The sequence below is a fragment of the Hippocampus bargibanti genome, linkage group LG18 (genome assembly GCF_051943395.1).
Source record: "Hippocampus bargibanti isolate YZ-2025 linkage group LG18, ASM5194339v1, whole genome shotgun sequence".
NCBI lineage: Eukaryota > Metazoa > Chordata > Actinopteri > Syngnathiformes > Syngnathidae > Hippocampus > Hippocampus bargibanti.
In genome coordinates, this window is record NC_142751.1 from 15761146 (window position 1) to 15779392 (window position 18247).

General features: G+C 47.0%; 2 protein-coding genes across 13 annotated transcripts in view; one reads left to right on the forward strand and one right to left on the reverse strand.

The window, feature by feature from the left end:
• cdk5rap2 (CDK5 regulatory subunit associated protein 2) overlaps positions 1-3888 on the forward strand; it is a 43102-nt gene extending 39214 nt beyond the window's left edge. For 9 of the 10 annotated variants that reach the window (XM_089019668.1, XM_089019669.1, XM_089019670.1 and 6 more), the window contains 6 exons: positions 1843-2144; positions 2403-2549; positions 2629-2770; positions 2943-2989; positions 3095-3143; positions 3617-3888. In XM_089019668.1, the coding sequence (XP_088875794.1) occupies positions 1843-2144; positions 2403-2549; positions 2629-2770; positions 2943-2989; positions 3095-3143; positions 3617-3675 (746 nt within the window). In that variant the 3' untranslated portion in view covers positions 3676-3888. The remainder of the gene's footprint in view (positions 1-1842; positions 2145-2402; positions 2550-2628; positions 2771-2942; positions 2990-3094; positions 3144-3616) is intronic. The other variant, XM_089019665.1, reaches the window with a different exon arrangement.
• On the reverse strand, positions 3889-18231 carry nup188 (nucleoporin 188). Of its 3 annotated transcripts, none has more exons than XM_089019672.1 (43): positions 18160-18231; positions 17211-17265; positions 16865-16938; positions 16705-16789; positions 16542-16622; positions 16354-16398; positions 16187-16279; positions 15966-16085; positions 15685-15896; positions 15462-15576; positions 14715-14915; positions 14561-14641; positions 14233-14325; positions 14033-14152; positions 13660-13786; positions 13413-13571; positions 13216-13342; positions 12408-12495; positions 12260-12336; positions 12062-12176; positions 11874-11994; positions 11706-11772; positions 11066-11191; positions 10748-10988; positions 10474-10680; positions 9824-9993; positions 9672-9741; positions 9286-9353; positions 9014-9212; positions 8861-8938; positions 8687-8772; positions 8460-8596; positions 7619-7797; positions 7348-7548; positions 6538-6630; positions 6293-6445; positions 5737-5874; positions 5523-5597; positions 5237-5458; positions 4673-4804; positions 4520-4593; positions 4313-4442; positions 3889-4246 (listed from the first exon to the last, which is right to left on the reverse strand). In XM_089019672.1, the coding sequence occupies exons 1-43, from the start codon at positions 18183-18185 to the stop codon at positions 4052-4054; spliced, it is 5256 nt and encodes a 1751-aa protein (XP_088875798.1). In that variant the 5' UTR covers positions 18186-18231; the 3' UTR covers positions 3889-4051. The 3 variants fall into 3 exon arrangements, with proteins under 3 accessions (XP_088875798.1, XP_088875797.1, XP_088875799.1); XM_089019671.1 differs by having other exon boundaries at positions 11066-11194; XM_089019673.1 differs by lacking the exons at positions 16705-16789; positions 16865-16938; positions 17211-17265; positions 18160-18231 and having other exon boundaries at positions 11066-11194; positions 16159-16279.
• Positions 18232-18247: the final 16 nt, after the last annotated feature.

The following is an 18247-nucleotide window of genomic DNA, read 5'->3' on the forward strand; positions in this document are numbered from 1 at the left end:
AAAATGCCTTACTATACATGGTCGTTTTTTCGGCTAAAAACGCCTTACTATACATGGTCGTTTTTTCAGCTAAAAACGCCTTACTAACCATGGTCATTTTTTTCGGCTAAAAACGCCTTACTATAAGTGGTCGTTTTTTTCGGCTAAAAACGCCTTACTATACATGGTCATTTTTTTCGGCTAAAAACGCCTTACTATACATGGTCGTTTTTTTCGGCTAAAAACGCCTTACTATACATGGTGGTTTTTTCGGGTAAAAACGCCTTACTATACATGGTCGTTTTTTTCGGCTAAAAACGCCTTACTATACATGGTCGTTTTTTTGCGCTAAAAACGCCTTACTATACATGGTGGTTTTTTCGGGTAAAAACACCTTACTAACCATGGTCGTTTTTTTCGGCTAAAAACGCCTTACTATACATGGTCGTTTTTTCGGCTAAAAACGCCTTACTATACATGGTCGTTTTTTTTCGGCTAAAAACGCCTTACTATAAGTGGTCGTTTTTTTCGGCTAAAAACGCCTTACTATAAGTGGTCGTTTTTTTCGGCTAAAAACGCCTTACTATACATGGTCGTTTTTTCGGCTAAAAACGCCTTACTATAAGTGGTCGTTTTTTTCGGCTAAAAACGCCTTACTATAAGTGGTTGTTTTTTTCGGCTAAAAACGCCTTACTATACATGGTCATTTTTTTCGGCTAAAAACGCCTTACTATAAGTGGTCGTTTTTTTCGGCTAAAAACGCCTTACTATACATGGTCGTTTTTTTCGGCTAAAAACACCTTACTATACATGGTCGTTTTTTTGCGCTAAAAACACCTTACTATACATGGTCGTTTTTTTGCGCTAAAAACGCCTTACTAACCATGGTCGTTTTTTTCGGCCTAAAAACGCCTTACTATACATGGTCGTTTTTTTGCGCTAAAAACACCTTACTATACATGGACGTTTTTTCAGCTAAAAACGCCTTACTATAAGTGGTCGTTTTTTTCGGCTAAAAACGCCTTACTATAAGTGGTCGTTTTTTTCGGCTAAAAACGCCTTACTATAAGTGGTCGTTTTTTTCGGCTAAAAACGCCTTACTATAAGTGGTCGTTTTTTTTCGGCTAAAAACGCCTTACTATACATGGTCATTTTTTCCGGCTAAAAACGCCTTACTATAAGTGGTCGTTTTTTTCGGCTAAAAACGCCTTACTATAAGTGGTCGTTTTTTTCGGCTAAAAACGCCTTACTATACGTGGTCATTTTTTTCGGCTAAAAACGCCTTACTATAAGTGGTCGTTTTTTTCGGCTAAAAACACCTTACTATACATGGTCATTTTTTTCGGCTAAAAACGCCTTACTATAAGTGGTCGTTTTTTTCGGCTAAAAACGCCTTACTATACATGGTCATTTTTTTCGGCTAAAAACGCCTTACTATAAGTGGTCGTTTTTTTCGGCTAAAAACGCCTTACTATACATGGTCATTTTTTTCGGCTAAAAACGCCTTACTATAAGTGGTCGTTTTTTTCGGCTAAAAACGCCTTACTATACATGGTCATTTTTTTCGGCTAAAAACGCCTTACTATAAGTGGTCATTTTTTTCGGCTAAATACGCCTTACTATAAGTGGTCGTTTTTTTCGGCTAAAAACGCCTTACTATCCATGGTCGTTTTTTCGGCTAAAAACGCCTTACTAACCATGGTCGTTTTTTTCGGCCTAAAAACGCCTTACTATAAGTGGTCGTTTTTTCGGGCAAAAAATGCCTTACTATACATGGTGGTTTTTTTGGGCTAAAAACGCCTTACTATACTTACTGCGCCTTACTATACACAATAAACAGACCGATTGTCCCGCCTCTTCTAGATGAAGGAGGCGTGTCATCTGATCTTGGCGGCGCCGCCGACATTGTTCTTGACGGTGATAGCGCAAACGCTCGACTGCGCCATTACGTGGACGACGACGGCGGCGGCGTGAGCAGTAGCTCCAGCGAGAGCATCACAGGCGCTCCCTCGCGTCTGGTTCCGGGCCACCGCTTGTGGGCCAACCGCAACGGTCGCCACATCCTGGCACTGGTGGAGGACTACAGCGCCCTCCGCAGGCTCATCTCAGAAGGACGCGAGTTGGCACGTAGCAAAGACGCGCAGCTGCACCGCTTTTTCAACAAGGTGGCGTCACATTGATTGACACTTTTCTTTCATCACAGCAGCGCAGCATGTTTTTGATATTTCATACAAAACATTGTTTTTTTCCTTTTTTTGGAAAATAGACATTTTTTGTGTGTATTTAAATGTTCTTAATGTAAGACAGCAACTTTTAAAAAGAAGAAAATGTGGCTAAATGTCATCATTCAACCTTATTGCAACCATAACCATGAAAAAAAAAAATCATTGCGTTGAAATCCAAATGCATTTGTTTGTGCGTAGGAACTGGACGAGGAGGGCGTCAAGCAGCTTTGGGGCGACATGAACACCATGCAGCAGGTTCTGGACGAGGCCGCCCGCCTGCTCAAATTGGTGTGGAGGGTCTCTCTGCCAACAGGGGGCGCCGCAGCAACGTCCGATGACCGGCGGGTATGTCAGCGCGTGAAGCCGCCGTCCCGTGCCAACTTTGCTGGCGTCATTCCAAGTGGCTCGCCCGTGTGATCCTCAGCGGCGGGAGGACCTGAAGAAGGAGATCTCGCGTCTGAGGAGTCGATTGTCCCAACAGGACAGAATGCTGAGCGGAGCCGTCAAACGTCTGCACGCAACCAACCGGCTCAAAGAGGGCATGGAGAGGGTCATCATCGATCAGCGTACGCCAGCCGCCTTCCTAACCGCGGTCGTTTTTTCGGCTCAAAACGCGTGATTACACCTGAAGGCTAAAATCGGGCTAAAAACGCCACACTAAACGGAGCCAAATTGTAACTTGTGTACAGAAGGGCGTTTGTGTGCGATGCTAATGTGTTTGTTTGTCTCCTTCCGCAGTGTCTCTCACGCACGGCGTTTTAAAGAAAGCCCGCGGAAACTTAGAGGTGAGTTCGATGCAAACAAACACAAAAGATGCACACGAATGTGGGCCCTTCATTCAAACCAATTGCGATTTTCTTATGTTCATCTCGCCTTCCTATTAACGCTAGAGAAATCACTGTCCTCGCTATGGCCCGCAAGGCCCGACTGGAGGACAAGGTAAAAACGTGTGAGACGCATGCATTTATTATTCTTTCTATTCTCTTTTTTTTTGCATGGGTGACGTCATGCAAAGTCTTGAAGAAAAAAAAAATTGGCTGCTGGATTCCTGCGCTTACTTTTTATTCTTAGCCTGCTTGTCACACAAATGTTCAGAGCGACGCTCACATTTGGACTATTTTCTCAGCCAACATAAAAAATGGGACATCCAAAACAAACAAAAAATAACTGGTTTGGATACTTTTTTTTAGTTATTTTAATCGGATTAAAAAGTCGCATTGGTGTTTTAATGTCGATTTTAAAAATAGTTTCAAAGTACTGCTGGTTTTGACGTGGCATTTAAAGGCATGCTATCATCACTCAACATCTCCAAAAATGTTGAACTTTGAGGCACGGCATGATTTTCCTGCTTTTGTTGTTTCCACTCTGAGAGTGATCACGTGATTCCTTCTTTTTTTTTTTTTTTTTTTCAGGAGGTTCCTGTGAATGGCCAATAGAGGGTGCTGGAGTCATCTCCTCGGACGAACAGTGACCCCCGTTCCTCAAGAACCATATCCTGCCTGTTTTCGATGCCCAATTGTTGGCGATTGTTTCAGTGGAGAGAGAGCAAGGAACTCCGGTTCCTCCATGCGTTGTGTATTTTCTTTGGCGTTTTGGACATAGTTATCTCCTCCGCTTTGTAGGATCAAATTTATGAGATGGCAACTGTATATTTGTAATATTTAATATAAAAGTTTCCAATAGGTCCGGAAAAGTCTTTATTGGCAATTTAGTACAAAAACATTTAAGATGTTCTGAGTAGAAGGCGTAAGACAAATGAGAGCAGTCCAAATGTTGCAGCCTATAAAACTAGGCCTCGTTGGAAAAACGTAGCGTTGCCTTTTTTTTAGCGTGAATATTTGGTTTGTTCACCTCTGCACCAGTCGCACAAAGGCCTGCACCAGTTGGACGATGGGCTCCTGAGCCTCATGGGGTCCTTTGGGTCCCGGCGCGGTCGCCTTGGCTTGCGGCGGGCACGGAAGAATGGCCGCGGCGCCGACGCCCGCCGGGGACGAAGGCGAGCCGCGACGGAAGTGACGCGACAGGCTGGAGAGTAATGTGCTCTGGAATGAAAAAAAAAACCAGCTCAAATGGTGAATTAAAAAAAGAAACGTCGGGTTGGCCCTTACCAGCTCGGAGCTGAGCTCCTGCTTGAGCCGCTGTTTGTCCCGCGCGGAGACGGCGGCGTCTTTGAGGCAGCGCAGCGCCTGTGACACCAGCACGTAGAAGCAGTTCTCCATGGTGAACATCAGCAGGGACCTCGGAAGAACAACAACAACAACCGCGTTGAGCGCATCCAAAGCCGCGAAAAGCCGCGTGCCTTGTCGAGTCCTCACTTGAGCGCCAGGATCTCCTCAGAGGAGGCCAGAGAGACGATGCCGAGCGAGGCCGCTTCCTTCTTCTTCTCCATCTTGACACGACGCAAACAAAAAAAAAAGGCTTCGTTACGCAAGGCTTCTTTCTTTGTCCTCGGGGTGCGTCGGACGTACCTCGGTGAGCATGCCGAGCGCCACGTTGACGGCGGCGAGCAAAGTCCCGAAGGACGGGGAGGCGTCGGGATCGAAGGCGGGCGCCGTGAAGCTCAAAGCGAACAGGGTGCGGTACGGCGACAGGTCCATGCACTTTGTCCGCCGCCGAAAAAAAAACAACAACAAAAACAGACACTGAGGTGCTACTGTTGTCAAGAAAAACATTTTTTTGACATCTACTTAAATAGAAACATATGTATAATAATAATAATAGTAATCCATTCAATTTATAAGCGCCTTTCAAAACTCTCAAGGTCACTTTACACTCACAGGATGTGTTTTCTGTGAGTGAGAGAGAGAAACCGTGAGAGAGCAAGAGTGAGAGATGTGTGTGTGTGAGAGAGCAAGACAGAGAAAGTGAGAGACTTAGAGAGAGCGACAGTGCAAGAGTATGAGAGAGCAAGAGAAAAAAAGATGTGAGAGAGGGAAAAAGAGCATGAAAGCGAGTGTGAGAGTCTAGCGAGCGAGAGAAACAAAAGATGAGAGAGAGCGTGCAAGAGATAGAGAGCGCAAGCGAATGCTGACCTGGTCCAAGATGATTTGACAGCAATCGGGAGTGAAATGTCGCAAGGTGGCGAGCGTCTTGCTGAGGATCCCGAGAAGGGCGCACTGGACGGCCAGCAGGGCCTTCCGCTCCACTTGGTCGCGCTCGCACGGGGCCTGCGACTCCTTGGACGGCGTCGGCGGGGGGCGCGGCGTCCCGCTGGGGGGGAGGGGCCCGGGGGGCAACGCCTCGCCGTTTTTCGCCTTGACGGAGGAAACGACGCATTTGCTGTTGGAATGAAACGACTCAAGACGGCGTCGGCGTCACCTGGAGGTAGTGGCGCAGCATCTTCTTGCTGCGCAGCAGGTACGTGCACGTCTGGCACAGGTGGCAAAGATTCACCTGGAAAGCACATTTGGCACCTTTCAGCCACGCCACGCCGAGCGCTACTTCCCGCTTGTCGCAAAAGCCGCCGTGTTTCCTTCTCCACCACAAAATGGCGGCTTTCTTCTTCCGTAAAAGTCATTTGAAACGCTCTTGCCTGGATGTCGCCGAGCAGCTCGGGGAGGTGGAAGTGCCACTCTTCCGAGAAGCTGGACAGCTGCAGCAGGAAGCCCACCGTGTGGTCGGCCTCATCCAGACACGCCAGACTCTGCGCGCCGCGCACGGCCTTCAGACACTGGGGAAAAGGAGGAGGAGAGTCGGCGCGGCCGTCAGGTCCCCCCCCGTAAAAATGACAGGTAACATCCGACTTACGACCAAGTTCCGTTCTGACCAAATGGTTGTAAGTCGAAATCCAATTCAAATTTTTGAATAGACTCGGATGCTACGTGACTCGCAAACTCCGCCCCCTCTGGTGCCATCGCGCGGTCGATTGCTGTGCGAGCGTGAGATGCCGGCTGGCTGGACAAAACGGTCGGACGCGTTGCCGGCCTGCTGGCGCGTTGCAATCAAATGGCGTACAATCAAAATGTTAAAAATAGGGTCTGAAGGCCGTGGTCATAAGTATGGGTGGTCGTATGTCGAGCCGGTCATAAGTCGGATGTGACCTGTACATTAATTGTTTTTGAAAAAAAAGGCATTTTGCGACGTGGTACCTGCAGGATGCGTTCCTGGTGCACCCCCACAAAGTCGAGCGCCTCGTTGATGAAGTTGTAGCGCAGAGTCTTGAGCAAGCTTTCCATCAAGGACACGCACAGGCGGTAGACGCCGGGCCAGCAGGCGCAGTCTTGAGATTTGCGGCTGAAACTCTGCGAGAGAGAGGGGGGGGGGGGGAGCGGACGGACGGACGGACGCCATTACATAACGTATGCTAAGAGAGAGAGAGAAAAAAAGTGAGTACCTGCGAAGCGCCGTTGTTGCAGACTTCATAGACACTGAGCAGTGGCAGACATATTGTTTGGATGATTCCTGCTCCCGCCACGGCCGACGCCCCCTGGAGGAAACACACATTGGAACCAGTCAGGAAAAAAACACACAAAAACAACAACCGCCTATCCTCAAACATTTTTAACTGGCAAAAAAGAAAAAAAGAAAAACACATGTATTGTATTTTTAGCTGAGAACAAAAGTATGGCAAAGTATTTTTAGCCAGAAAAAAAAAAACAATTATGTATTTTGTAAAGGATTTTTCGCCAGGAAAAAAAAATCAACAACTATGTAATGTAAAATATTTTAGCCCAAAAAAAAAGTAAAAAACTATGTATGGTAAAAGTATGTTTAGCCGGAAAGAAAATAAATACGTGCATTTTGCAAAGTATTTTTAGCCGGAAAAAAAAATTGAAAAACTATGTATTGTCAAGTATTTTTAGCTGAAAAAAAGTATTGTAAAGTATTTTGAGCCAGGAAAGAAAAAAAAGCATTGTAGCCAGAAAAAAAATAATTTTTCGCCCCAAAAATTAAATAAACAAACTAGGTATTGTGAAGTATCCTTAACCTGAAAAAATAAACTATGTATTGTAAAGTATTTTTTGCCTGAAAAAAATATGTACTGTAAATTATTTTAGCTGGAAAAAAAACTTTGTATTGTCAAGTATCCTTTGCCTGAAAAAATAAACGATATATTGTAAAGTACTTTTAGCCCGAATAAAAATATGTATTTAAAAATAAGAATGTTGGTCTTTTTTGTTGTTGTGGGCGGCGTGCGCGTGACCTGCGGCGTGCGCGCCAGCGTGAGCAGGAGATGCAAGGCGGCTTCGGTGAAGTACAGGTTGTGTTTGGCGCGCAGGCTGAGCTCCACGGCCGTCAGCACAGACGGAAGCAGCGGAATTTGACGCATCACCGCCACCCAGTGCTCGCCGTCCTCGTCGGTGCGGCACAGCTCCTTGGCCAGGTGCAGCGCCAGCACGCACACCTGAGGGGAAAAAAATGGCGCCCTCGTAAATACGCCAAATTGAATAAACGGCCGGATCAAGTGAACCCACCCCGTCCTTCTGGTCTTTGTGGGGACCGCGGGGGACGTCCGTCTCCATGCTGTCGTCGTCCTTGGGCTCTTCCGCCGCCTGTTGCAGAAGACGGGTGCTGTCCCTCAGCGACAAGGCTTCGTCTTTCACCGTCTCGCACACGCACGACAGCAGCTGGGGGAGCTGCGACACGTCGCCACCTGGGGGACGGAGTTGGGGGGATTCATCCTTTTGGACAAGCAACAAGGGGATGGTTCTAAAGGACAACAGACACCATTTTTGGTTTCCTAACAGACATCAGAAAAACCTTTAAGGGCATCTAAAATAGCCAAAACACGCAGGCTGTTATTTTTAGTCAAATGCAAAACACCAAGAAAAAGGACTTCAAGTGTCCCAAAACTGCCACAAAATGAGCTAGGAACTGGGCAGATTCAGAAAGTCCCGCCTCCTTGTTCGTGACGTCACTCTTGGTCACAAACTGCCTTGCTCCAGAATCAAAACAATGGCTTCAGAGAGTTCAGATTGGGAGAAGATGCTTTCTTGTTACTCATCCACTTATGAATAGGATTCAAATAGCTCTGAAGAGGAAAACAGAAATGTTTGCAATCCATTCAAGAAGTCCTTCCGCATCAATTCGCGCCGTGTGGACTCCAATGTAGCGCCCAGAAAATGCACAAGATGGCGTCACTTCAAAAACAAGACTTCCTGAATATTCAGCGCTAGTCTTAAAAGGTCTTAAAAATACTGCTATATGCGGTGGAATCTTTGTCAAATGCGCTCACTAGAAGTCATTTGACAAATTATGGACGCAACTTGTCCAGCCAGGGGTGTCGGTTGTCCTTTAAGGTTGCACTGCTCATACCTTGGACCTGCAGCACGGAGATGAGCGCCGATAGGATTTTGGCTTTGGTCCTGTCCATCATCTGCTGGTCCACTTGAAGAACGCATTCCAGCATGAGCGAAAGCGGCAACAGGATGTCGGGAGCCGTCGCCACCACGCTGGAAATGGACGTGATACACAAAATGATGGACGTGATACACAAAATGGCACTTTTTTCCCCAAGCAATTGTTGCGTCTCCATATTGTACCTCCTCCATTGCTTGAGAAGGACGAGGAGAAGCGTGGCCGTCATGGAGCCGAGGCGGAGACACGCCACCGACGCCGGTCTGGTCAGCTGAAAAAACAAAAAACAAAAAAAAAACAGCAAAACTGAAGCGGGCAGAGCGGCAACAAAATGGCGGCCATGCTCTCTGGCATCTTACAGCAGCTTTGGTGGCATCCAGAACATCCATAAAAAGCTTCAGTTTGGTCCGCTCGTCAGTCAGCTGCATCACGTCGGACTGAGAAGATTTAAAAAAAAAAAAAAATGACGTTGAAAACCATTTTTGGCGTAAGCAAGGAATGACGTGACGTACGTGCGTGGTGGCGAGGATGAGGAGCATCCGCCAGGCCAGGATGAGCACGTGGGTCTGCTCGGGGAAGTAGCAGACGCCACGGTCCTCCATGGCGGCCACGTGGCCCACCAGCGACTTGACGTACTGAGACCACCACTCGTAATGGCGCGACTTGGCCAACCTGCGCAGGGCGTCCTTCAGCGACGGCTCTAGCGAGCCGCTGGGGGCCAAATTCCCGGGAAAAAAATTCACTTGACGCCTTATTTGTAGCCATTTACTGATTTGAAACTTACCTGTGAACGTAAAAGATCTCCAGGCCCACGATTTTCATGACAAAAGCGCACGTTTCCAGAACGCAAGGCTGCAAAGCGAAACGTGTGCCAGTTTGTTAGGTCGCAACTCGCCATTTGAGTCAGGAAACATATTAGCTAGCTAGTTAGCTATTAGACATCTATCTATCTAGCTTGCCATCTATTGGCTACATAGCTAGCTATCCAGCTATTTGAGTCAGGAAACATATTAGCTATCTAGCTAGCTAGCTATTAGCCATCTATCTATCTAGCTTGCCATCTATTGGCTACATAGCTAGCTACCTAGCTATTTGAGTCGGGAAACATATTAGCTATCTATTATCTGTTTATCTATCTATCTATCTATTGGTGAGTAAAAAAGCACAAACCTCGGTTGTATCTGAAGGTGGCGCCAGTGTTCCAAAAAGGGGCGTGGTTAAATTCTCCCAAAACCTGTCTCTGTTTCCACACAAAAAAAAAACTCCACTTTTTTTTCCTGTCATTTGTCGCCATCTTATATGAGAGGGCGTTTTTTTTTTACTTGGCGCGCAGGACGGAGATGGCGCTGTCTCGCCGGTCCTGCCACAGCGCCAGCAGGAAAGCCAAGGCCGCGCGGTGGAGCAGTGGAGGGCACCAGTATTTGCCTTGCTGCTTGGAGTCGATCAGGTCCAGCACCGCGTGAAGGCAGCTCCACTCGCCCAGCAGGAATTCCTGCGGGGAACGCAAAGAGCGTGGGGTTGCGAGTCATTTAGCCTCAGAGTCGCTGTTCAACATATTCAATGGATTTTGACTTATGACCGTTTGGTCGGAACGGAACTCGGTCGTAAATCGGATGTTAGCTATATTGTATTTTGTACAGACGCCCCCATTTCAAGCTCAGATAACTCCAGACCCATATAATTTAGGAATTAACTCTTCTTTTCTGACGAAAGAAGATAGTTTACATTTTCTTGCGCCGCATTGAATGTTTATGTAGTCGTAAAACTCAATATTCTGTGGGTCCTGCAATTTGAGTGACAATGACAAAAACCCTGGCACTGGAGCGGACACCAATTTGCTCATCGTCTGGCAGTGAAGGAGTTGAAAATGCCCAGAAATGAACTCTTTTTCGCTTTGGGGGATTTCCCAAGTGATAATTGTAGCGCAATAACCGAATCATTTGGAGGCGAGCGGAATACGACGGCGACGAACCTTAGAGCCCCGGTCGCCGTCTTTCACTTCCAGGTTGAGGAAGAGCTCGATGAGTCCCGGCTGCGTTTCCACGGCGACCGTCAGGAATTCCAGGATCATCACCTTGATCCTCATGTCTTCCGTTCTGCTGTGCAAGCGCGTGAGGAAAGCGTCGCGGATGGCGGCCGCGTCGCCGCCCAAGCAGGCGTAGACGGACATGGGGGCCACCTGGTGGGGGGAGGGGCGTGCGCGCATCACATCAGAAACTTTATTCATACAAAAAATGATGACTGACTGTGGCAAGGCGCTTGAGGAGCTGAATGGCGAGCCTGGGCAGCGCCGGGTCGTGCTTGTGGTAAATATATTTAGCCAGCACGACCACCAGGTTGTTGCCGTGGCCGCCGTGCTGCGTCAGGGCCTGCTCCAGAGGCGACGCCGCATCGGAAGGCGGCTTGAGGCGGATGGTGTTGTTGGTGACCGAGAAGGCCAGCTTGACCATCTGGATCAGAACCTGACCCGGACCTTCGGAGCCGCAGCTGGACCAAGAGGCAATCAAGTGATGATTAGTTTAGTTTGAAGAGACCAAAATGGGCGCTGAGGAGTTTTTGCGCACCTGCTGGGCTGAGCGGCCAGAACCATGTCGATTTTGTCCACCCCGACTCCCATAATGTTGATCACGGCCTGGCCGGCTTCTGTGTTGGCCAGGCTGTAGATGCACAGCGACTGCAAGCTTGGCATGCTGCTGAAAAACAAAAAATAACATCAATAAAAGATGAATTAACTCATTCGCAGATGGTAGTTACGGTTTCCTCTCAGGGGCCATTCTGAATTCTGGAAAGCCATTCGACTGTTTATTTTCAGATTTGAAAATGAGTGATTCATTAATTTGTTTTGCGCTCTATATGTAATATGTGGAGGGGATGTTACATAAAGAGTGTTCAAATTTGAAGTAAAAAATAATGACTGTTATTGGGGTTTACATAGGACAACTTGAAATTTGGGTTTGGACTTTAGCAAGCGTCATGGAATTTTGCAAGTTTGATTTGGCTTTGTGGGCCGAATAAAATGAGGTGGTGGGCCAGATTTGGCCCCCGGGCCTTGACTTTGACACCAGTGGCCTAAGGTTTCTAACGCTGTATTGAATGCTTATATAGTCCTAAAACTCAATATTCTGTGCGTCCTGGAATTCGAGTGGCAATGACAAAAACCCTGGCACTGGAGTGGACACATTTTTGCACGACGTGATGTCATACCTGCTCTGGTCCTCCCCCTCCGGACTCAAGTTGAGGATGGCGTGGATGAGCTCCAAAATGAGGCAGCCTGAAGCGGGACAGACTGGGAGTTGACTTCCCACAGAAAAAGGGAAGAAACACACCAAAAAAACCAACAACCAAAACGCACCGTACGCCGCGGTAGCTCACCGATCCTCTCTCGGACGCCGTAGGCGTTGTAGCGCCACTTGTGGTAGGTGGGCAGCATCTCCTTCAGCACCAGCAGCACGCAGGGGATCAGGCCTTTGTTCTGAGTGCTTCCCAGACGACCCTGAACGCCACGCGACTCTGGTGAGCGGCGGGATTTGCGTACAGCGCCGAGACCAAGCGCGACTCACCTTGACCAGGGTGGTGACCAGCTTGAGGAAGGCCATGGTGACGCCGTACTCCCCCCCGGGCTGCTCAATCTGGACCAGCAGGTTGCCGTAGTTTCCCGCTTTCATGCCCTCGGCGCTGTGGGGGAACAAAAAAAGACGAGAGGGATGAAAAGAGCGGTCGTGATTAGCGTTGGAAGTGAAGGCCAGGCGGGAGGGTACCTGACGCACTGGGCCATGCTGCTCACGGGGTTGGAGGAGAACGGGAGGAAACCCGTACGTTGCAGGCTGGACCACACCTGAGAAGATAAAGGACGAAAATGAAGACGGCACGCGGCGACTCGTCGGCGAGGGGGCGGAGCGTTCGGACCTTGCCGGGCATCCTGGCGGCCAGAGTTGACAGGCAGTTGACGCACGAGGCGATCACGTCCACCGGTGGGTTGATGACTGACGATAATCTGCCACATTGGGGGAAAAAATTCCAATATTTACATAAAATTTGTACAGACGCTCCCCTACTTACCAACATTCGTGTTGCGCACAACGGTACATACAAACATTTTTGCGGCTATGTTGAAAAATGTTTGGACAGACATGCTATGATGTAAGTAAGATTTCGTATTATAATAATAATACATTTCATTTATAAGTGCCTTTCAAAACTCTCAAGGACACTTTACAGTCACAGGATATTCACAGGAAATCATGGTGGAGTGTGCACGTCTACTACAAGCTAAATTTTGAAAGCAAACGCAGCCGTAGCATCCATTGCACGCCATATGTAGTATTCTCTCCAGCTGCACGTGTAGATATCTTTATATAGCATCTATTTTATGAAATAATCATTTTTCAGGACAAACAAATACAGGTTACTTATATAAGCCTCAAACTTACATTCCATACAAAATTTAGCACAGAAGCAACTTACGAACAAATTCAACTTATGAACAACCATTCGGAACGTATCTCGTTCATAAGTTGGGGAGCGTCTGTATCTGCATTTTTAGGAGGCGATAGTACTGCATTTTCCGGTGAATAAGCCGTGATTTTCTTCCAAAGATGAACCTTCGCTTAATACGCAGGTGTGCCTTATATGTGAAGTCATATTGGGCCACAACAGGTCTAGCTATACGGTACATCCTTTTTGAAAGGTATTATTTGACGGCTGCGGGTTTTACCTTTGCAGCAGCATGTAGATGCGTGACGTGAGGGGCAGCAGACAGTCCGAAACGGTCCAGTCGGTGCTGATGATCTTGTGCACCAAGTCCAGGATGGGCTTAACTCGGGCGCAGTGCGCCATGACGTCTGCGCATCGGTGATGCGAACGTGTTAGGGTACAAAAATAGTGCGCGGCTGAAGAAGCGATGTGGCGTACCTGCGGTGGACACCACGTGAAGCAGCATCTCCACCTCGCACGTGAACAGCGTCCAGGAACTGTACGAGTAGTCCCAGCGCACCACGTAACCCTGCTCGCCGCCAATCATCACTTGGCCCAGAATGCCCTGCGGCATCCATAGGTTGGTCTGGCCCGTACCTGGATGAAGATGATATATGTTTTTTTTATTTTAATGACACTTTCTTTGGGAATGTGCTTGAGAGCATAATTTTTTAAAAGAACGAACTGAGCGGGTAAAGAAGTTTGGGTGTCTGTCTCCTCCATAACGTCTCGTCTTCCTTGGCGATGATGTCGCTTGGCTTATGCTTGTAAACTTGCGTATAGAAGGACATCTTATCCAAAAAGTTGTACACCTGCCACACAGGAAGTAACGGCACAGCTTTTGGCTGCTTTGCCCACATTGTCGTGGATATATTCATAAAAAATGACATATTTTAGCCCTAATCCAGCACTTCATATTCCACATTGACAAAGGAAAAAGATTTCTGCAGTTCCCCAGTTAGCAATTGGCACAACTATAATTCCAAAATGTACTCAAACATGTCTTTTCTACAAATAACACCCTTTTTAATGACAAAATCCCAGCTTGAGCATTTTACCTTCTTCACTGTGAACTTGTTGGACAGCAGCGCTGTGAGGAGCTGTAAAAGCGGCACGATCTTGTGAGGGAACATCCCGACGGCGCTGTCAAGGATCATTCCCAAACCCATGTTGGGCTTCTGCGATAGGATTTCAACAAAACGGAGGCCATCGTTTGGAAATCTAATCCCTGTAAAAACGTACGCAATTTGCTCCTCACCATTTCCCAGAAGACTTCGGCCAGGCTGGGTGCAGAGAGGACCTCGCAAGCTGCATCGATCAGGTGGGCGCTCTGCGATCCGGCGCTGCCAGTCTGCGAGGGGTCAAAAATAGATGAACAAGTATGTGTTTGATTGTATCTGACATTTTACAGAGGACTCAAAAATAAAAAAAGAGTGCTGAGATTGACCCCTGAGGAACACCGCAGATTTGATAAGACACAAAATGGACCAGGAAACTGGCCCCTGAGATTCTTACCCATTTGTTCAGTGTGACAATATGCTGACAATATGTGAGGAGGAACGTGGGCGTCAAGCTAGCTGACATACCTGCAGGCTTTCTTCTTCAAAAGATGTGATAACAAACGACAAGAGGCCATAGATGCACATCTTGGCTGTGCTTGCTGTGCACTGTGGCAGATAGATTTGTTTTTTAAAGTTATTAATAGCACACGGATAACAGCAAATTTTGGAGCTGCATTACATTATTCCCTGAAACTCCCAAGCCTTTCAACATGGTGGCAAGGTACTTGAAGACCTCCAGCTGCAAGGCGGTGGTGCCGATCCTCCGAACCACGGGGTTGGACTCATCGGGTCTGAGCGTGTGACGCAGCAGGACCCAGGCTAAAAGGACCGGCCCGTGGTGGGGAATGTCCCCGAAAGTCAACAGTAGCTGGTCCATTTCCTGAGAGGAGGGAAGGAAATAAGACTCGATATAAAACTCATTCGCTGCCATTGAAAATGGAAAATATGACGCAGAGCGCCCTTCCCAAATTTGTTCGGATTTTGTTTTTTCATGCTTGGGTGCTGATAAAGGCCCGAGTTGTCCATGGCTGCTGACAATGTTTTTTACTTTCACACAAGGGGGCAGCATTTCCTCTTTTTCAATGTTAGCGCTTTGTTTCAGCTTCAGCTGTTGTCAAAGCGCTATATAAACCAATATTGCATTGTATTTTGGACAGCTGCCCTCATTTAAAGCTCATATAACTCCAGACCCACATCATTTAGGAATTAACTATTTTTTCCTGATGAAAGTCTACGGTTTCTTACGCTGTATTGACAGTTTATGTAGTCCTCAAACTCAACACTCTGTGGGTCCTGGAATTCAAGTGACAATGACAAAAACCCTGGCATTGGAGCGGACACATTTTTGCACATCGTCTGGGAGTGAAGGAGTTAATGAACTCCAATCAAAGATGCGCTAACGCTACATTTGTGGCCGTCGTCGAACCTTGACAATGTCGGCAACGGCGAAAAACTGATGCTGCTCCGTGCAGTCCTCCAGTGCACATTTGTGAAGGAAATCGACATCCATGCCCTCCACCAGGATGAGAGAGCTCAAGTAGCTGCATTGCACCAGAGAAGAAGAAAACATGTCAACAGGAGCTTATTTTCTAGACCCCGAACACGACAGCGTGTAATTGAAATCAAAAACCAGATCCAAACGTTGGTACCCAATGCGATCGACCAGCGCGTCCATGCTCTTGTCCACCAGGTGCCTGTTGGTTTGCCGCAGGCCGAAGCCCTGCTCCTTGAACATCTTGGTGAAGGCCAGCAAGTCGGCCGGGCTCATCTCAAAGTAGGCATAGTACAAGAAGACAATCTCCAGCAGCAGCGACTGCTCGCGAAGGCACTGCAGGAACCAGCGTGACACCTGCCGCTCCGTCTGAGAGATGGCAAAAAATAAATATGCTTCGTCTTGCATCTTTTCAACCCTGATTGGGCAAAGCATCACCATAAGATTGCCGTGGGTTTCCCACGTAGGTGCCTCGGCTTTGAAGAGGCTTTGGAACTGAACCTGGTAGCCGCTCAGAAGGTCCTTCTCCAGCTTATTGATGCAGTTTGAATATTCGGCCTTGCCAAGGAGAGCAAAAGCCACGTTAAGAAACAAAATGGAGACTGGGAAAAAAGAGAAAAAAAAATCACACTTTTTTGGGGTGGGGGTGCTTTTCTAACCCTGTATGGATGTCGCTCATCTTGGAAATATGTCAGCAAGTGGAGGACGCAGCGGAGAAGACACATACGCTCCTCGTAGTAATAGTCCGCCACCTGCGCACCCGGATGTAGACACACTTCATTGACACTAATATGGAATGTATTTTTTATTTTTTGCAGTTCCTGACCTTGAGCAGCAACGCTTGACTTTGCCGCTCATCTTTTAGCACAACCTGCACACACACAAAAGACGAATACCGTAAATCATGTCTCCATGCATTAGTATAAAAATAATAACAACACATTTCATTTCTAAGCGCCTTTCAAAACTCTCAAGGACACTTTACAGTGACCACCACCCGCAGCGAGAGCTCACCTTTAAAGAATCGCGAGTACCTCTGTAGTCCTCCTGCAGGTAGCACTGAAGCAGCTGCACACTCTGCAACTCGTCCAGGCCCTTCCGTTACAACACAAAGTGGACATGGTCAACAAAAAGTGACAAACAAAGCCTTCATCAAGCGCCATTGACGGAATCTTACCAGTAGTTTACTGAGCCTGAGACCAAAATCCTTCAGCGGTTCTGCGACATCTTTCTTCTCTTTCACTTTGGTGGCCGAGGCGGCGCTAGATGGGTATGATTGCAGTTTTTTTTTTTTTCACGTTTGGGAGGAAGAGAGGGGGGTGATCCACCAAGCATACCTGGGTGGCTTGTAGTAGCTTAGGCCTTGATGCAGTCGCTCCCAGTGTGTTTCCAGCTCTGATTCTATCTGGGCCTTCACAGAACATCAGGAAATGCAATCTTTTGTATATGTGTGCACCCATTGTGTTCATTGTCGACACATCCATGGCTCAAATTACACAATTGGGGAAAAAATAGCATTTCCCATTATGAATGCAATCTTTCAGTATATAAAATGACATGCTTTGGTTTAACGTCTTTAAATATACTGTGTTTATTCAGAAGTACACAATAGTGATTGCAAACACTGTCATATTATCAAACTATCCGAATATCAACGCGGGGAAAATAAAATAAAAATCATACTGGCTCTCTCAGTGCGGAACGTCCCAGCAGAATTGTCCATAATTCTCGACAGCTCCTATGGAAAAAAAGGGGGACTTACGGTGGCATCATTTAGCATAAAGCCATCACATTCAGGGACGCACTGTGTAAATGCAATATAAAGTGATTTATCACTTATTTTTGTGTCAGTGTTTTGTAACATATACTCATTTGAAGACAATATGCGATCATGATTTATCGATAGCTTTAATATTTACACATGTATTTGACAGACGCGGCCCGGCCAATGTTGTCGCCCAAGTACTGTTCGCATCTTATTTTATCCACATTTAGCTGAAGAGTGAACTTTAATGTCCACGATATACAGTACTCATAAAGTTCTGATGGTATGAATGGTTCTGTACACCCTTTTGAGTTTGAGGAGTCTCGAGAAATGATAGTGGATGGCTTTGAATGTGACACTTTTAACACATTGAATAAATATTCAATAGTCAACATTATTTCATCTCACAGCCACAACTTCTACGTTTCGTGGCGACTAAAGGGTGTTCAAACACCGAACCGCAGAATTGCCGAAAGCTTTCCTCAACAGTAGCCAAAATGGAACTGTATAGTGCCACTTAGCAGTTTTTTTTTGACGACGATACTAGTGCAGCGTGTTCTACCGGAAACAAATTCCTTGTGTGTTCTACATACTTGGCAATAAAGATGATTCTGATTCTGAAAAAAAACAGAGCCATCGAGCCATTCAAAGGTTTTAACGGTTAGCACAGTTGCTAAGCTAACTTAGCGTGGCGCCAAGAACCGTAAGAAGACGGCCAGGCCGCAGCCGAACGGATGAATATGCCATGGAACGGTGGTTTGGTGTGCTAAGAACTTCCATGCAAATGTCGCTTAGTTGTTTTGAATGTTTAAAAAGCATAACAGCCAAACGAGAAAAGTTAGACGGAGTTTGCGGGTCATGGCATACCTGAAGCTCATTGTCGATTCCGCCATCTTTGACGGTGCGCTATGATTGGCCAGTAGGGTAGTCGTCACGCGAATGCTCGACTTCTTCG

Bases quoted from the DNA above. Each gene is read 5' to 3' on its own strand.
- nup188 (XM_089019671.1), bottom strand. From the start codon at position 18,185: ATGGCGGAATCGACAATGAGCTTCAG. The intron at 13,343-13,412 runs GTACGCCACATC...ACCGATGCGCAG, and splicing joins TCACGTGGTGTCCACCGCAG to ACGTCATGGCGCACTGCGCC. The intron at 9,742-9,823 runs GTAAAAAAAAAA...GTGTGGAAACAG, and splicing joins ATCTCCGTCCTGCGCGCCAA to AGACAGGTTTTGGGAGAATT.